At 39.8% G+C, this 16385-nt stretch overlaps 1 protein-coding gene across 1 annotated transcript in view; it reads left to right on the top strand.

Moving 5' to 3' along the window:
• The window catches only part of LOC124605988 (transcriptional regulator ATRX homolog), a 493634-nt gene that overhangs the window by 271547 nt on the left and 205702 nt on the right, over positions 1-16385 (top strand). The window contains exons 21-22 of the mRNA XM_047137952.1: positions 10145-10308; positions 13869-14032. Of these exons, the coding sequence (XP_046993908.1) occupies positions 10145-10308; positions 13869-14032 (328 nt within the window). The remainder of the gene's footprint in view (positions 1-10144; positions 10309-13868; positions 14033-16385) is intronic.

Here is a 16385-nt window from a genome sequence, read left to right as displayed (position 1 = left end):
TCAACTACTCTATCTGCAGTAATAATGTGTTCCTAATAATGAACCTGTGATTTTGTGAAAGAACATTTCTCTGTTTTGAAGTTTAAACGTGCACTTTATGAACCTGAGGACACACTTTTTTAATCTCTCTACGTGTTCCTCAATTGTTCTTCAAAACATTATATCATCTAAGTATGCAATACACATAATGGGTTTCAGACCTCCAAACAGTAGGTCAGCGAATCGTTGGAAAGTGGTAGGTGCATTCCTTTGACCAAAGGGCATGCGTAAAAACTCATAGAGGGTGGGAGGAACCAAATAAGCAGTCTTTGGTCTATGTTGTGGTGCGATCAGAATTTGGTGGTAACCAGAGTTCCTGTCAAGGGTGGTAAAATACCTAAAATTCTCTTATCTGTCCAATGTTTCATCGATATGGGGTAAAGGGTAAGTATCAGGGGTCATGCCCTTATTTACTGCTCACTTGTCGATGCACAGATGATAGGTTTTCCCCCTATTGATTGACTTTTTAGGTACACGATCATTGGTGATGACCATGGGCTTTGTAGAAGGTTACATTATCCCTGCAGCCACCTGTTGTTCAGTGGTATCCTCAACAATGGATTGTAGGTGAAATAGTAGTCTGTATGGTTTCTTTGCAAACAATCTAGTGTTTTCTGTGGGAAATTCATTCTGTACGAGGTCAGTTGCTGGCAAATACTGCCATTCCTCGAATAATCATGCATATTCCTCCAGAACTGGATACAAATGACTCAGGCGAGTTGGTAACTTCTGATGCAACTGATTTCTAAGTAAGGGTTCGGTGGCAGCGGCAGCAGCAGAGCCTGCCCCTCCTTTGTTTCCCCACTCCGTTGTCTCATTTTCCAGAGTATTCTGCTGTGAATACCTTTGCCTCTGATTGTACGGGCAGCTGTCGTTTGTGTGTCGTATCATATGACATTTTGCACAACACAGTGCACAGCAGTGCTCATCTGTATAGTTAAGTTATCTGCACCATTGGCATTCAAAAAGACATTGTACGCCTCTTTGTTCCCCACAGGGGTTGAAACGAATTGACCTACTTCGTGCAACAGAATCAATCTCATGGCTTCTTGTAATGATGTGGGGAAAGCCATTTTAACTTCAGTCCCAATCTGCAGGTTTATTCCGCAAATAAATATATCAATAACTTTTGTCTCGGCCTCTTCAGTTAGTACCTCAGTACACAGTGCATCTTTTCCCAGTGCATATGTACTACAGTATACGGTTTGTGTCTGATCTGTGAAAGTCTCAAAATCTCCACCATTCTTCTGGCATAAAGTGGACAAAAGGTCCCTGAAATACTAATATTTTCTTGTCAGAGTAGTACTCTGCTAATTCCTTTGCCAGTTCATCAAATGTATACTTAGCAGGATGTTGTTGTGAGGAGGAGCAAGAGCGTACTACATCTCAGAAATTTTGCAGGAATGTGGTAACATTCTGGCCAAGTTCTGAGAAGGATGAAGCAAAAGAGACTGCAGGAAGGGTGCTGACAACATTCGGTATGTAAGTTGCTGTATCCACAGCAGAAGGCCTAGAAGTGCTAGTCGTAGTTTGACTTGATGCCTGCTTAGTTTTCTTTTCGTCTTGATGTGATAGATCAGTTACCTATTCCTGCACATGTAACTTTTGCAGAATTAATGTGCTCTTGAAGTAGAGCCGCATTATCTACCTGGACATTTCCAGCAGCAGCTGCGTCCTGCCATCTGTGAGAGTGTTTATCAGGCATGGTTATAAATTCTACGGCCACAATTTGTAAAGACAGGAAGACTTTAATAAGAGAGAAAAGGTCCCCATGTGTAAATGAACATTAAAACCTAACAGTGACAGGCTCCAGTGATGGTAGCTTGCAGAAAGATGGCAGCAAAGAGTAAGCACGCGTGGCAGTCAGACTTAATTTAACTTTTCCGTCGTCAGTTGAAGTAGCATGAAGACAGCAATGTTGGTGGGGTCTGCAGCATGGTGTGGTGCATCAGCGGCAATGAGATGGTGACATTGGCATTTGCATGGACTCAAAGCGATATGGCAGCGAGTCTTGGTCGGACGTGCAGCAGTGAGGCAGACGGTTAATGCCAGACTGCCACCTGTGTTGATGTTTAGACAGTGTGGCAGCAAGGTGGCCCATAGAGCACACCCATGTGGCAAAAAGTCCAGTCCAATCCAATGTAGGCATGTTACAGGCGAACAATGTAAGGCCAGCTCTCCCATAGAATTAATATGCGGCAACTATCCACAAAGGAGTGGGCCAATAACCGTGGCCGAATGGTGCGCTCTGATCCTGTGGCTGACACCATTTGTGCACAGATGGACCAACGCCAGGACTTAGGAAGGGTATGCAGATCCAGGAGTGTCAGGGAATTTATTGAAAAGACAAAACCAGAAGTGTTTTAGATCACTGAGTGGAGTTTATTGTTCCATCTCCTGCTATTAAGGGATACAGGAAAATACAAACTGCAGTGTGGCAGGTGCAGCCACATATTACCCAGAAAGAGTAGCAGGAGAACACATCTGGTACGGGCAAGAACGCTACCCAGTGGTACCACCATGCTCTCGACATCGTGCTCTGCATCTCCCACATGACAGTTTCCAGCCCTCTGATTGATGCATCCCTCTGTCAGCAACACTTTGCAACAGCATCGCCTGTCAGCAGTATCCAATGTGGGAATGCTGTTCATGTGGGCTGAATGTGGGTAAATGCATTATGTAGAAATGTCCAGTATTGCTCCAACCTAGGTCCAACCATAGCTTGAGTGTAGGATGCAGTGGACTATGCCAGACTTCCAAAGGAATAAATGAAATAAAACATTTTTAAATTCCACGAAACCTTTCAATAACTTTTTTCACTCAGTCTGAATGCTCACCACACACATTTCCTCAGTGCACTTTTCTATACTGAAGTTGATAAGTTTGTAAGTTAGTTAAAATCTGGGGTGATGTTCTGAATGAAGCTGCTTAAAAAGATGCTCCAGTCAGAGTCAGAGGCAGTGAGGTCACAAGAGCTTGACCTCTGGCGGTGTGGTTGCACGGTGACCGCCGTCGGGGACAGCAAGCAAAAGAGTCGTCTCCCATGTAGCTGTCAGTGGCACACCAAGTGTGGTGGATGAAGAACCCATTGATACGATGCCCCCCCCCCCCCCCCCCAAAAAAAGGATGTGTAGATAAAACACCATTTTTTTGTGTGTGTAATTCTCATTATGTTCAATAAAGAATTGCTGAAGAAAAAAAAATGTGGTGCTTTACTTTCGGGGCAACCCTCGTACAACCCTGCCCACAAGAAAAAAGAAAGAGCTTCATGATTCCCCTGACATTTGTATGAAGCCAGATTTACTCAAGCTGCAATCAGTACTCTGTCCATTCCGTTTCTGTTGCATCAAAAGAGCAGCGAGGCTGGAGAAGGCAGCATCTGGCCACTGGCATTCTGTGCTTTAGTCATTGTCATTTGATGTGAATGTTGTGCTTCAGTCAGTCTTCCAATAGGTGTGAGCAAGTAGGTGAGAGCAAATAGGTGATTTGTTGGCTCTGAAACAGAAAAAGAGCAATGATTGATTGATTTTTCTTAGAAGTTGCCATTGCATACACAAATAGTTCCAGATGAAAATTATGAAAGTTTAACTGATTGTCTACCACTGCCAGGGCAGAAAAAACCAGACTCACTTCAATAGGCCAAAAAAAATTAAACATGTCACCAGTAGGTGGATAAACCAAACATGTCGCCAACAGATGTCTGCTGTATTGGTAATTGAAGTGGTCAGTAAAAAGATAATGCATTAATACAATTGTTTAAAATATGTACGCTTAATAATTGAGATATACATAACTTTGAAGACCTGTAGATATCTCTGCGGTGCGAAATTATATGCAGTGAGAGCAATGTTCTTGACAGTCTCAAATAGTCCTGTATGCTGATACTATCGGATAGGACAGTAACACATAGTAATGTTTAGTTGTGTTGCGCCACGTATTTCCCTAACTGCCATCTTTCACTACTAATGTTGATAAGTGTATACACTAAGGAGACAAAAGTCATGAAATAGTGATACGCACATGCATAAATGGTGTTAGTATTGTGTACATAGGGTATAAGAAAGAACTGCATTGGCAGAGCAGTCATTTGTTGTCAGATGATTCATGAGAAAAACTTTCCGACATGATTACGGCCACACAATGGGAATTAACAGACTTGGAACACGGAATGGTAATTCGAGCTAGACGGATCGGACATTCCATGTGAGTTATCTTCAGGGAATTCAGTATTTTGAGATACACAATGTTAAAAGTGTGCTGAGAATAGGAAATTTTAGACATTACCTTTTACCACAGACAGCACAGTGGCTGACCACCTTCACTTACTGACCGAGAGCAGCAGCTTTTGTGTAGAGTTGTTAGTGCTGACAGACAAGCAACACTGTGACATATAACTGCAGAAATGAATGTGGGATGTACGATGAATGTATCCATTAGGACAGTGTGTTGAAATTGTTGCTGATTGGGCTATGGCAGCAGATGACCGAATTGAGTGCCTTTGCTAATAGCATGCCATTGCTGCAGTGCCTCTCCTGGGCCCATGACCTTATCGGTTGGACCCTAAATTGCCTGGGAAACAGAGGCCTGGTCAGACGAGCCCCAATTTCAGTTGGTAGCTGATTGTAGGATTCAAGTGTAGCACATACCCAATGAAGCCTTGGAACCAATTTGTTAACAACACACTGTGCAAGCTGGTGATGGTTCCATAATGATGCAGGCTGCATTTACATGGTACGGACTGTGTCCTTTGGTACAGCTGAACTCATCATTAACTGGAAATGATTATGTTCGGCTACTTGAAGACTATTTGCAGCTATTCATGGACTTAATGTCCCCAAACAGTGATGTCATGTCACCAGACAACAACTGCTTGTGATTGGTTTGAAGAATATTGAGTTGCTGCACTACACAAGGCAAAAGGAGGTCCAACATGACACTGTGAGGTATCCCATGACTTTTGTCACCTCAGCGTAAATTCACTGAAGTATGGGCTCAAATTCTGAGCGAGGCTGCTTAAAAAGATGCGATGACCAGTTAGAGTTGCAGGCAGTGAGGTCGTGAGAATTCAGTATCCTCTGATGGCATGTATGTGTGGCGCCTTCCCATTGGAGACAGGGAGAAATTTAAGAGCGAGATTGCTGGGCGGCACTTAGCAGGGAGTTTTGAAGTGTCATCTCTCGCATAGCTGTGAGCATCACATGCAGTCAATGAAATCGCTATTGATACCACAAATACATCATTGGTGATGGGTCATTAAACCACAATCTTCCTTATTTAAACATAAGTGTCAGCTGTTCAAGATAGGTACTTATACATTCATCTTTTGCTGTTCCTCCCTCTATTCACATCACAACCATCATGTTCCCTCCACCTACCTCGCCAAGACCACTATTCAACTTCCTCGTTCAACTGGAAGAGGAAGTAACCATGTACGTGAGAGCTTCTCGATCTTTGCTCTCTGATGTGTGACTTTTCCACAAGCTGAGCTACTAATCAGCCTTGTCAGCATACCTTCTGTACTCAGTGAGTAGTGATCTACCTGTGTGTAGATATTTATATTCTGTCTTGGATTTTAAATTTTAAATTGCAATATATAATTAATACTGTCTCCCTCTTCCATTCACACCCGTGTGTGTGTGTGTGTGTGTGTGTGTGTGTGTGTGTGTGTGTGTGTGTGTGTGTTTTATTGAGATTTGATTTTGTTGAAGATTTAGCACTTCTTCCAGGATAGAAACATTTGAATTTCATATGAAATTGATATTTTTGGGGTTCACACATTCATTCCTGGTGGGTAATGGCATGGCAACCGGAATAGCATCTGGCAACCATTTAAACTAGCCATGCGACATCCATTTCACAAACTCTCCAACCGTACACCGATGCAGGACAAAAGCACAAGCAGAAAAAGGAGATATGGAACACACAACAGAGGGGCAAATGTATTGTGAAGTTTTAACTCTCATTTTTCTCATTTCTCTCATTTTTCTACATTTATTACTATGAGCAGTGTTTCAAATAAGTCATACAACAGGTTGGTTTTATTCAGGATTCCAACACATCATATTGTTCCCCAGTCTGTTTGCTACAAAACCCTATTATTTCAACATAACCTCCATTAAATGTAATGACATTACACCACCTTACTGGGAGGGTCTGTATGCCCACTTGGTACCACTCTCCTGGTTGACCTCAAAATCAAAATCTTGCTGCATAATATAACGTCCCCATCATCCACATATTGTTTCCTGCGGAATGCTTCCTTCATTGGGCCAAACAGATTGAAGTCAGAAGGTGTGAAATCCAGGCTATAGGGTGGATGAGGAAGAACAGTCCAATGAAATTTTGTGGGTCCGTGCCTTGTCATGGAGAAGGAGAAGTTTGTTTGCATTTGTGGCAATGAACACATTGAAGCTGTTTCATCAATTTCCTGAGGGCAGCACAATACAGTTCAGAGTTGACCATTGCACCATGGAGGGTAGCACAATACATTTCAGAATTGACCATTGCACCATGGAGTGGACATTGTACAGAATAATCCCGTGGAGTGTAAAGGCTGCCATTTTGAAGGTTACGTATAGTGCTGCAGACATAACACCCCTTGTACAATCCAAGGAAATAGAAGCCTCCAATAATCTCCACTGACTTTAGCAGCTGAGGGTGTGACTTTGAACTTTTCTTCCAAGGAGGTGGTGTGGCGCCACTCCATGGATTGCTGTTTTGCTTCTGGTTCAAAGTAATGAACCCATGTTTTGTCGCCTGTGATTATGTTCGACAAAAAATTGTCCCAATCACCATCACAGTGTGCAAGCAGTTCCGCATTGCTCTTTATGGTCTTCTCTTAGCTGGCAAGGAACCCTGCGGGCACATCCCTTCAAGTATCCTCTGGTGAATTAGTATGTCACCGCTACTAGCTGAGAGGTCCAGTTGTGCAGGGAAGTGTTTGACTGTGAACCATTGATCACTTTGAATGAGAGTATCCAAACAGTCTGACATTGCAGGGGTCACAGCTGTGTGCAGTCAGCTGGCACATGGGAGATCAGACATGTATGCATGAACTTGTTGAAGTAATGACAGACTAACCATATGTAAGTTCACTGCCAGGTCTCCATAGACATTCTGCAGGGGCCTACAAATGTCTGCAATGCTCTGGTTTTCCTCCATAAGAAACTCAATGACTGCTCCCTGCTTGGAGTTACGGACACCATTTTGAAGACTACATATAGTCCTGCAGGCATAACACCCTTCGTACGATCCGAGAAAATAGAACCCTCTAATAATACAAAATAAAACGCTTTAGTAGCGCAAAGTAAAGAGTCAATCAGTATCATTCTATATTACCAACTGCTTCACTCTGCTGTGTTATTAGTGATGACAGAATAGATGAGAGATTGTTGGCTGCTAACATAATAAATTCAGTTGATGTAAAACTGGTGTGCATCATGTCCAGTAAGTAACAGTGTGAGATTTTTGTAATCATTATCATAAGTAATTTTATGTCCTGTATTCTGACTTCTCTGTAGCACCAGATTAGATACAAATATGCAATTTGCGGCTGAATGAAAACTTACATAAAAATTTTGGTTGCTGAGGTTAACAAGGGGTCATCACATGAAGGTTGGTAGTTAAGGTCATGCACAGATTTGAGTGAGATGAGAAGAGATTCAGTGGCACCAACTTGGCTGTATATGGTAAGGCTGGTGGCTAGCAAATTTTGTTGTCCTGCCAACCACGAAAATCCATCCCCTGTAACTTGCTCTTCTCTTTTTATCAACTTTTTAAACTCCAATTCACCTCCACCTATAAGATGTCAGAACTGAGCTTGCTTTACAAATGGAGAAATACTCAACAATAGCATGCATTTTTATGGGTGACAAATTAATTCTAACACCAATATATTCCAACAGAACACTCAAAATGTGGCAGAGTAGGTGACATGCAAGATTCAACAATGGCATTAGAGCAGCTATTGCTTGACAACACTGTTGATTTTTGAATTTGGCAACAAATTATGAAGTGCATTGTTAACTCAGGTTGTTCAGATTTCTACTGATTCAGCACTAGGGAGCCGAGAGGATAGCATACTGTTGTCATTCAGTTTGCTTAGTGCTGTAAGGACAGTAGATAATAGCAATTGATAATGGATGTAATTCACAGTCGTAATTGTTGTTAAACATAATCCTAAGAGTTTGCAGTTCACAGTTTGCTCATGCAGAGAGTATGTCAGTAATTTTAAGATAATGGTTACTCATGGAGCAGAGACCACAAATAACTGTGCTGCAGGAAGAAAATTTGATGTTACCGAAGCGAATATACATGTGAGGTGGCATCAAAAAGTAATGAAAATTATTGTTTTTCTTAAAGTATCTTTATTTATTCCACATCAGCTTTATCCCCTTCAAAGTAATCCCCCCCCCCCAGATACAACACACTTGTGCCAGCACTTTTTCCAGTCTTGGATGCATTTTTGGGACTAATTTTTCGTTATGGTGTTCAGCTTCTTCAGGAATTATGTTTTTATTTTAACAGTGGTGCCAAAATGATGCCCTTTCGTGATTGTCTTCAGTCTCGGGAATAGAAAACAGTCACGGGGCCATTTCTGGCAAGTATGGTGGCTGGAGCAACATTATGTTGTTGTGTCCTTCTTCTTCTTCTTTTCTTTTCTTTTCCCTTCCAAAAACTACAAAAAGCATTGAGATGTGAGCAGGAACATTATTGCAGTGCAATTTCCATGAGTTGTTTTGCAATAATTCTGGTCATTTTCTTCAGATTGCTTCATGCAAACAGCACATAACTTCCAGGCAGTATTCTTTATTGACCATAAGGCAGAAACTAGTGATGCACTGCCCTTTATAATCTAAGAAAACAGTGTGAAGAACCTGTCCATGTGATTTAACTTGTGAAATTTTTTTCAGTCTTGGCTCTTCAGTCAGTTTCCATTGGGACAATTTTCCCTTGGGTTTGATGTTGTATCTGTATACCTATGTTTTCTCCTCTGTTGTAACCTTCTATAGAAGTTCCAGATCATTGTCGATTTCTTTCAGCAATTCCTAAACAATGTCTACACGACTTCGCTTGTGGTCGAAATTCAACAATTTCGGAACAAACCTCATTGCAGAAGGTTTTCTGCTCAAAACATATGAGAAAACTGATTGACATGAGCCAGAAGAATGCCGGCATCATCAGCAACCTCTCTGATGGTGATTTGTTGATTTTCCAGATGCATTTTTCTTTTCTTCTTCTACATTCTCATCAGTTACTGATGTGCTAGGGCGTCCAGGGTGGTCATTGGCTTGAACGTCTTCTCAACCCTCCTTGAAACATTTATACAACTCATAAACTCTTGTGCTACTCACAATAGATTCGGCAAAAGCCACAATCAACATTTTGAATGCTGTACCGCACTTCATTCCATTTTTCAAGCAAAATTTAATGCAAATTCTTTGATCCGCCTTTTTTGAAAGTAAAAATTTGAAAACTTGAAGATGTGTAATGTTAGGTGCATGGGATTGCCAGAGTTGCATACCACACTTTCAGGAGACCAAATCAGGGAAGGTTTTGTGAATTTGCAGCAGGTTGATCAGTATGTGTGAGAGAAATGCATTTTAGACTTCCTGATTGCTTAAGAAACCATTCAAATGAAGGCACTGTAGATAAAAGAGCAATTTTCATAGAATTCAAATTAAGTACAAGGGGGTGCACAACAGTGATGAAAAGATAGGGATTTACATTATGAAGCAAAATGACAGTAGCGCAGCAGCTTCACTCAGCATTTGAGAAAAACATCTTGAACATCAGCATCATATAATTTGTCTAAGAAAATACCACAGTTGTTTACAGTACAGTAAATACTGTTAACTTGTAAGACAAATCTTAAGATACTGTATATCAGTGAAACAGTGTGTCAATTTGATTTGGAATAGGTTAAAAATAAAAATTTTTGAAGGTGCCTCGTCGAAAAAGGGCTCATTTTATATATTAAGGATTGCCTTTTAGTCAGGTAAATTCGGTTGCTTGCCTTGTCATGTTAGTGTTACAGCATACCAAAGCCTGAATGAGTAGACTCAATGTATTGTCTCTGCACTAATTTTTGGTCTTGCACTTTCAGGTTGTTGCTTTGGTGCACACAGTTTTGTGTAACTCTGCTACTTCTGTGAAGACAGTTCTCATCATATGCCCATACAGCACAATCAAGAACTGGGTGAATGAGTTTCAGATTTGGCTAAAGGATCTGCCTGATAGTGATGAGATAGAAGTGTACGAACTTACCAAGTAAGTACATTATTTTCTGAAATATTATTTGTTATTTTGTTATTTGTTATTTTCTTCAAATGTCCATTGTAGCTACATTGATTAACATAGAACTGTTGTCACTTTGATTAACTGGAGCTACTATTGCATTTTTCAGTTAGTTTTGACCTCCAGGCCATTAAATGCTCAATTATTTATTACAACAGTAGTCATGTTGTGACCTTGTGAACCTAGGTGCCAAAACTAGTCATGAAAATAAGTGTTTTTATAGAAGTGAACCTGTCATTCAGTCAAATATCAGTATTTACTTTACTGGATCATGTGGGCTAGACCGATGCTATGATATAAGACCAAAAAGTAGGTATTTCAGAATTCATAAACATAGTTTCTCATGCCCTCTTTTGTTTTGTATTGTTCATTGCACTAGTCATTGTGATAACACTTATAAATTCAACATCAGTAGTAATAATCTGGAACATCAGTGTCAATGCTAAACTTTTCTGTTCTTTCAAAACACTGTTAATAACATTTGAATGTGAGAGATTGTGACAGAGAAGAAAAGATTGAAAGAGGGATATGATTTTTTTAAAGAAAGACAAGGTAAACTTCCTCCTGTGTAATTGTCCTTTGAGTTTTTGGTAGATTATTTTCAAGTCAGGTTCTTCATATGGAAAGTATTCAAAAATGTGTGTGTTTTAGCTCAGGGAGAAAATATTTGTGAACCATTTGTGTTAAAGAGATAAAAAAATCTTAGAAGTCAGGAGCAATAAGCATGTATGAGTGATGAGGTCTTCTTGCAATTTACATGAGTTGAGTTCAAATCCTGTATTAGTGCCCACTGAGATAAGACAAATAGTCCTGAGTTATATGTGAGATCATGTCCATGAGTTCATTGTTTTAGCCAAGATTAAGGTTATTGGTTTTAAAATAATACATTCATGGACCCTGAGCAATAGTCATATCATGAACTAAAAAGGAGAAAACTAATGGACATCAGATTGTTCTGAATTGTGGGACATGTGGTGTTCTATAAATGACAACTTGTTTGGAGACTGAGAAAGGTATATGTAAGAATATACATATATTCTGAAAGCATCAGTCATGTGGATCTGTGCTTTCTCTTTTGCATCCATTGAACGCAGGTGCCTGTATGTTAAGTGGCCCAAGTTGATGCCCTTTCTTGTCAAGTCTTTTATACTGTTCTGCACTGCCACTGAGAAAACAAAGTGCATACCTGAAAACTATCACCAAATTAGGTATGTTATTATACAGAAGTTATCTAAATAAAAATAACTCAATGTATTGTGCTCATTGGAAAAACATTATCAGAAACAAAGCAGGCTTGTGATCCTGCAGGCAAGGTTGATTGAACGGATATCATGAATTGTACCTATAAATGAGATTTTAAATGATGTGGGAAGCTCAGTGGTGTCGATTTTGAATGTCACAAGAGTGATGTAGTTCTGCAAGACCTGGAGTTGGTTATCACTTAGTACAAAAAGTGACAGTTGTCATTCATCATAACCAAATGTAATGTCATTAATAGTTGTGAAAAACCTAAATATTGCTTGATTCCTGAATCAACATGGAATCACTGCAATCGGTCACAGTTGTAAAATATTTTGGGGTATACATTCAGAGTGACATAAGTGGAATGACCACAAACCCTGGTTGTGATGAACATAAATGACGGACTTAGATTCCTTTTGTAATACTAATGACGTATAATCCATGATGGAATGTAACAGTATTATGAAAGGGATAGCTGCTGCTCACCACGTAGTGGAGATGCTGAGTTACTGACAGGCACGACAAAAAGTCTGTTGGAAAGTGAGCATTTGGCCAACAAGGCCTTTGTCGACAACACACACACACACGTGAGCGCATGCACGCGCGCTTACGCAACTCACAAACACATGACCACAGTCTATGGCAGCTGAGGCATTTGCATGTGCCGTGTGTGTGTGTGTGTGTGTGTGTGTGTGTGTGTGTGTGTGTTATTTTCAACAAAGTCCTTTTTGGCCAAATGCTCACTTTCCGACCTCTTTTTGCTGTGCCTATCTGTGACTCAGCATCTCTGCTATATGATGAGTAGCAGCCATTCTTTTTGTAATGAAGTGTAATTCATTCATAAAGAGGACTGTGTACAGAACTCTCATCTGACCAGTTCTCGAATATAGTTCATCTTTCTGACACACATTATAATGTGATTGTGTTGTACTAGCTGCCTCCGTAACTGGCTGTGATCGTATTAGGTGGAGAGGCAATTAAATTCCTCCAGATTCTAATAGTTAATCAAATACCAATGGAGATAAGAACTGACAGTCTGTATCCTTGCTAAATAAATTTGTTAAATACAAATTGTGTGTACAAAGGAGGAGGTACTTATTGCATATGAATTAGTCTACTTGAAGCACATTAAGTAATAAAACAATGTGCACACTTGCTGACACACACAGACACACACACACACACACACACACACACACACACACACACACACATCTCATGCACATTGCAGGCTGCTCTGGCCCGACTGCAACTATTGCGTTGTGTGATGTGTGTGTGTTATCTTTATGTTGTTTATCAATCTAACCTTTTCATAACTGTTGATGCGGTAAGTAATAATCTTGTTGCCTGTTCAACATTGATATTGTTTCAAAACCTATTTTTCTTTTGTCACCAAGTGAGGTGGTGCAGTGGTTAGCACACTGACTCACATTTGTGAGGATGACTGTTGAAATTGCTGGCCTGTGTGGCCGTGCGGTTCTAGGCGCTTCAGTCTGGAACCGCGTGACTGCTACGGTCGCGGGTTCGAATCCTGCCTCAGGCATGGATGTGTGTGATGTCCTTAGGTTGGTTAGGTTTAATTAGTTCTAAGTTCTAGGCGACTGATGACCTCAGAAGTTAAGTCGCATAGTGCTCAGAGCCATTTGACTGTTGAAATCCATGTCCGGACATCCAGATTTAAGTTTTCCATTTCCCTGAATTGGTACAGGCAAATGCTGGGGTGGTCCCTTTGACAAGGCATGGCCAATTTCCTACTTCATTCATGAAACTTTCTGAGAATGTGCTCCATCTCTAATGACGTTGCTGTCAAAAAGATGTTAAACCCTAAGCTTCCTTTTGTCATACCGATATTGGTAAATGTATTTAAAATTTAATTTACTGAATTAGAGAAGACTTTGCTTTTACAGACTTTTGTTGATGAGCAACCACTTAGTCATAGTTTTATTTACTTTAATATCAGCTCCATACTGTGTCCTTAAATCCAGATATCTTTGGTGTAGTCTTGTCACACCACAGACATTGTTTGTTTTGTTTACGTTGTAGCTATGGCATTATTTTGTGCAATTACTTTTTCTATCACTGGCCCTTGGTAAAATGTAAGGATAGGAATGTAAATAGTGAACCAAATGCTCACTGGCCATCAAGAATTAGTTGATAATTCATACACAATTGCATTTTTATTTTATTGATTTATTTATTTATTTTTTGTCTATTCAGTTAGTCTGTTATGTGTATTAAGTAATTAGCCAGAATAAGTTAATTAAAAATAAGTTTTATTTCCTAACTTACAGCTACAAGAAAAATTATGAGCGCATGTACCAGTTAAAAAAGTGGCATGAAGAAGGTGGTGTAATGGTGATGGGGTATGAAATGTATCGAAATCTGGCTGGAAATGAGAAGCTAAAAGCACGAAAACAGATGAAAGAGAACTTTCACAATATCCTTGTTGACCCAGGTAAGAGCAACACCCAACAGTGAATTGATAAACAGTTTTTTTCAACCATACATAAATTTTAATTTACGGCCTGGAAAAACTGCGAGTTTACTTTATTGGCTTGAAACACAGACAGCTATTGATAAGACCTGATAAGCCGAAACATTATGACCACTCCCCACCATGAGAAAAATGCTACGTGGTGGTGTTGCAGGACATGACGTGGTAAGGAAAGTATATATGTGGAACTGAACCAAATGAGGTATCATTGTAGCAACAATACGCAAGCAACTTCAACAAAGGGCACATTTTTGTGGCTTACTTTCCTTTGTGCAATGAATACTTTTTGACTAAGTGAGAAGCTTGCCCCAAATATTTTTGTGATTGACAACAGTGAATGGAGAAAGCAAAATATGTTATATTAATGATTTCGCAATTGTATGTGACATGTCATTTGGGGAGGGGGGGGGGGGGGGGGGACAAACAAAACTGCCATTATAAAAGACAGTGTTTGTATTGCATGTTTACTAAGGGCACCTACTCATCTTACATTAGGTCATTGAATTGATCTTTCTTTCTTTCTTCTTCGTTTTTTAAAATCTTGGATTCTTGTAGAGAACTTCATCAGTCAACTGATCATTTGTTCACTTGGCTGCATTTGTCTACCGAAGTGGTGTATCAGCAATCTGGATCATACAGTCTGAATGTGGAAAATTAACTTTTTCTACTATACGTCAATGTTATTAGAACCTAGACTAGTAAAACTTAAATGTTGTTTCGTTTGCCTATGTTAGAATACAAGTGTTTGAATTTGACAATCATTGAGAGAGATTTGTTGTTTTAGGTTGGTGGGGTGTGGGCTTGTTTAAATTAAGTTCTGCTTTCTATTGTGGCTTTCTTATTTGAGATCTGGATTACAATTTCACCAAGGTATTTGAACTTATTTATATTTTTGAACGGATGGTGAAAATGAAGGGGGTGGAATAAAAGTAAGTAAACTGCTTATTATTTCAAAAATAAATGCCATAACTGGTAATACATTTTCCCCACTGTGAGACAAGAAGGTCAATGCCTTCATGAAAAAATGTTTGCGGTTGACTACGGAAACATGATTATACAAATGGTGCAACTGTTTGTTTGAAGCATATCAGAAGCCACTAACGTCTTTTTTTAGGGCTCGAAAAATATGGAAATTGCATAAGGAGAAATTGGGATTGTATGGAGGATGCATATGGGCTTGCCAGTAAAACACGTGCAGTGTAGTTGATGCTACTGGGAACAAGCATCTAGACTGCCTCTTATAGATGTCAGAAAATTAACATATGTTGCATTTTCCATTCATTGTTTTCATATGCAAAATGTAGTATTGTTGCTTATCGATGGTACCAGAGCCAGCGCCTCAAAGATTCCAGGGGGCATCATGAGCGACACTTTGAACAACTCCTCTGTGAGGATTCTCCAGGCCATCTGCCATTGAAGACCACCAGGATGTTGTTACAAGTGGTGGGCGCCTGGACAACAGTCTGCTAGTTCATGATTACTTCTAGTCACTAGCTGGTGCTGAATTTACACCGAAATGTTCATAGTTAGCTCTAATGGTAAACTTTTAGTTCACATAGGTGCATGCCATGTCAGGTTTCTGCTTATAGCTTGCAATGGCTGCCACAAGTTGTCACCAGTGTAGCAGTTCTTTTGCATAAGTTGAGTACAATATATTTATTTAAAGGGTACTTGTGTGAACTAATATTTTGGTCGTGTGTCCAGATTCCTATAACGACAGATCACTTTGGCCACCTTCCACCCATTTACCAGTAGCAACAAGGAAATAACATTTGGCTCCTAGTGACATATCAGCTGCTGATTCGCAACATAACACTAAAATATTTTGGGGGAACTTCTCACATAAATTAGTCAAGAAGTATTCTTTGCTCAAATAAAAGTAATTATTGCATTATTTGTTGAGGCAACTCATGTACATTTTGTAAGCATCTGTTTTTAACCAGTTAGAAGTATCAACTAATACTTCACAACAGCTATAAAAAACTTTTCGGAAGTCCACCCACAGAATAAAACATGTGGCGTCTGTACTAGTGTTTCTGAATGCAGATTAAAGTTGCTTCTTCAAGTTACCTTCCATTAGGAATGTGGGTGCACTCAACGAGTGTGGTATGACTTTCAAATTATAGAGCGCAGCAATCAGTTGTCCTTTTCTTGCAGGTTTTATTCGGCAAATCTAGATTTTGGCTTATGCCTAGCCATTATCAATGCTAAAAAAATACAAGAAGTACACAGTCAAGCGATAATATGAGAAGTTACAAATCGTGGCATAACCTATATGGCTTATACATTACATTACATACCACCATTTCATAGT

The sequence above is a fragment of the Schistocerca americana genome, chromosome 3, assembly GCF_021461395.2.
Source record: "Schistocerca americana isolate TAMUIC-IGC-003095 chromosome 3, iqSchAmer2.1, whole genome shotgun sequence".
In the NCBI taxonomy this organism is placed as follows: domain Eukaryota; kingdom Metazoa; phylum Arthropoda; class Insecta; order Orthoptera; family Acrididae; genus Schistocerca; species Schistocerca americana.
This window is presented reverse-complemented; position numbering and strand designations above follow the sequence as displayed.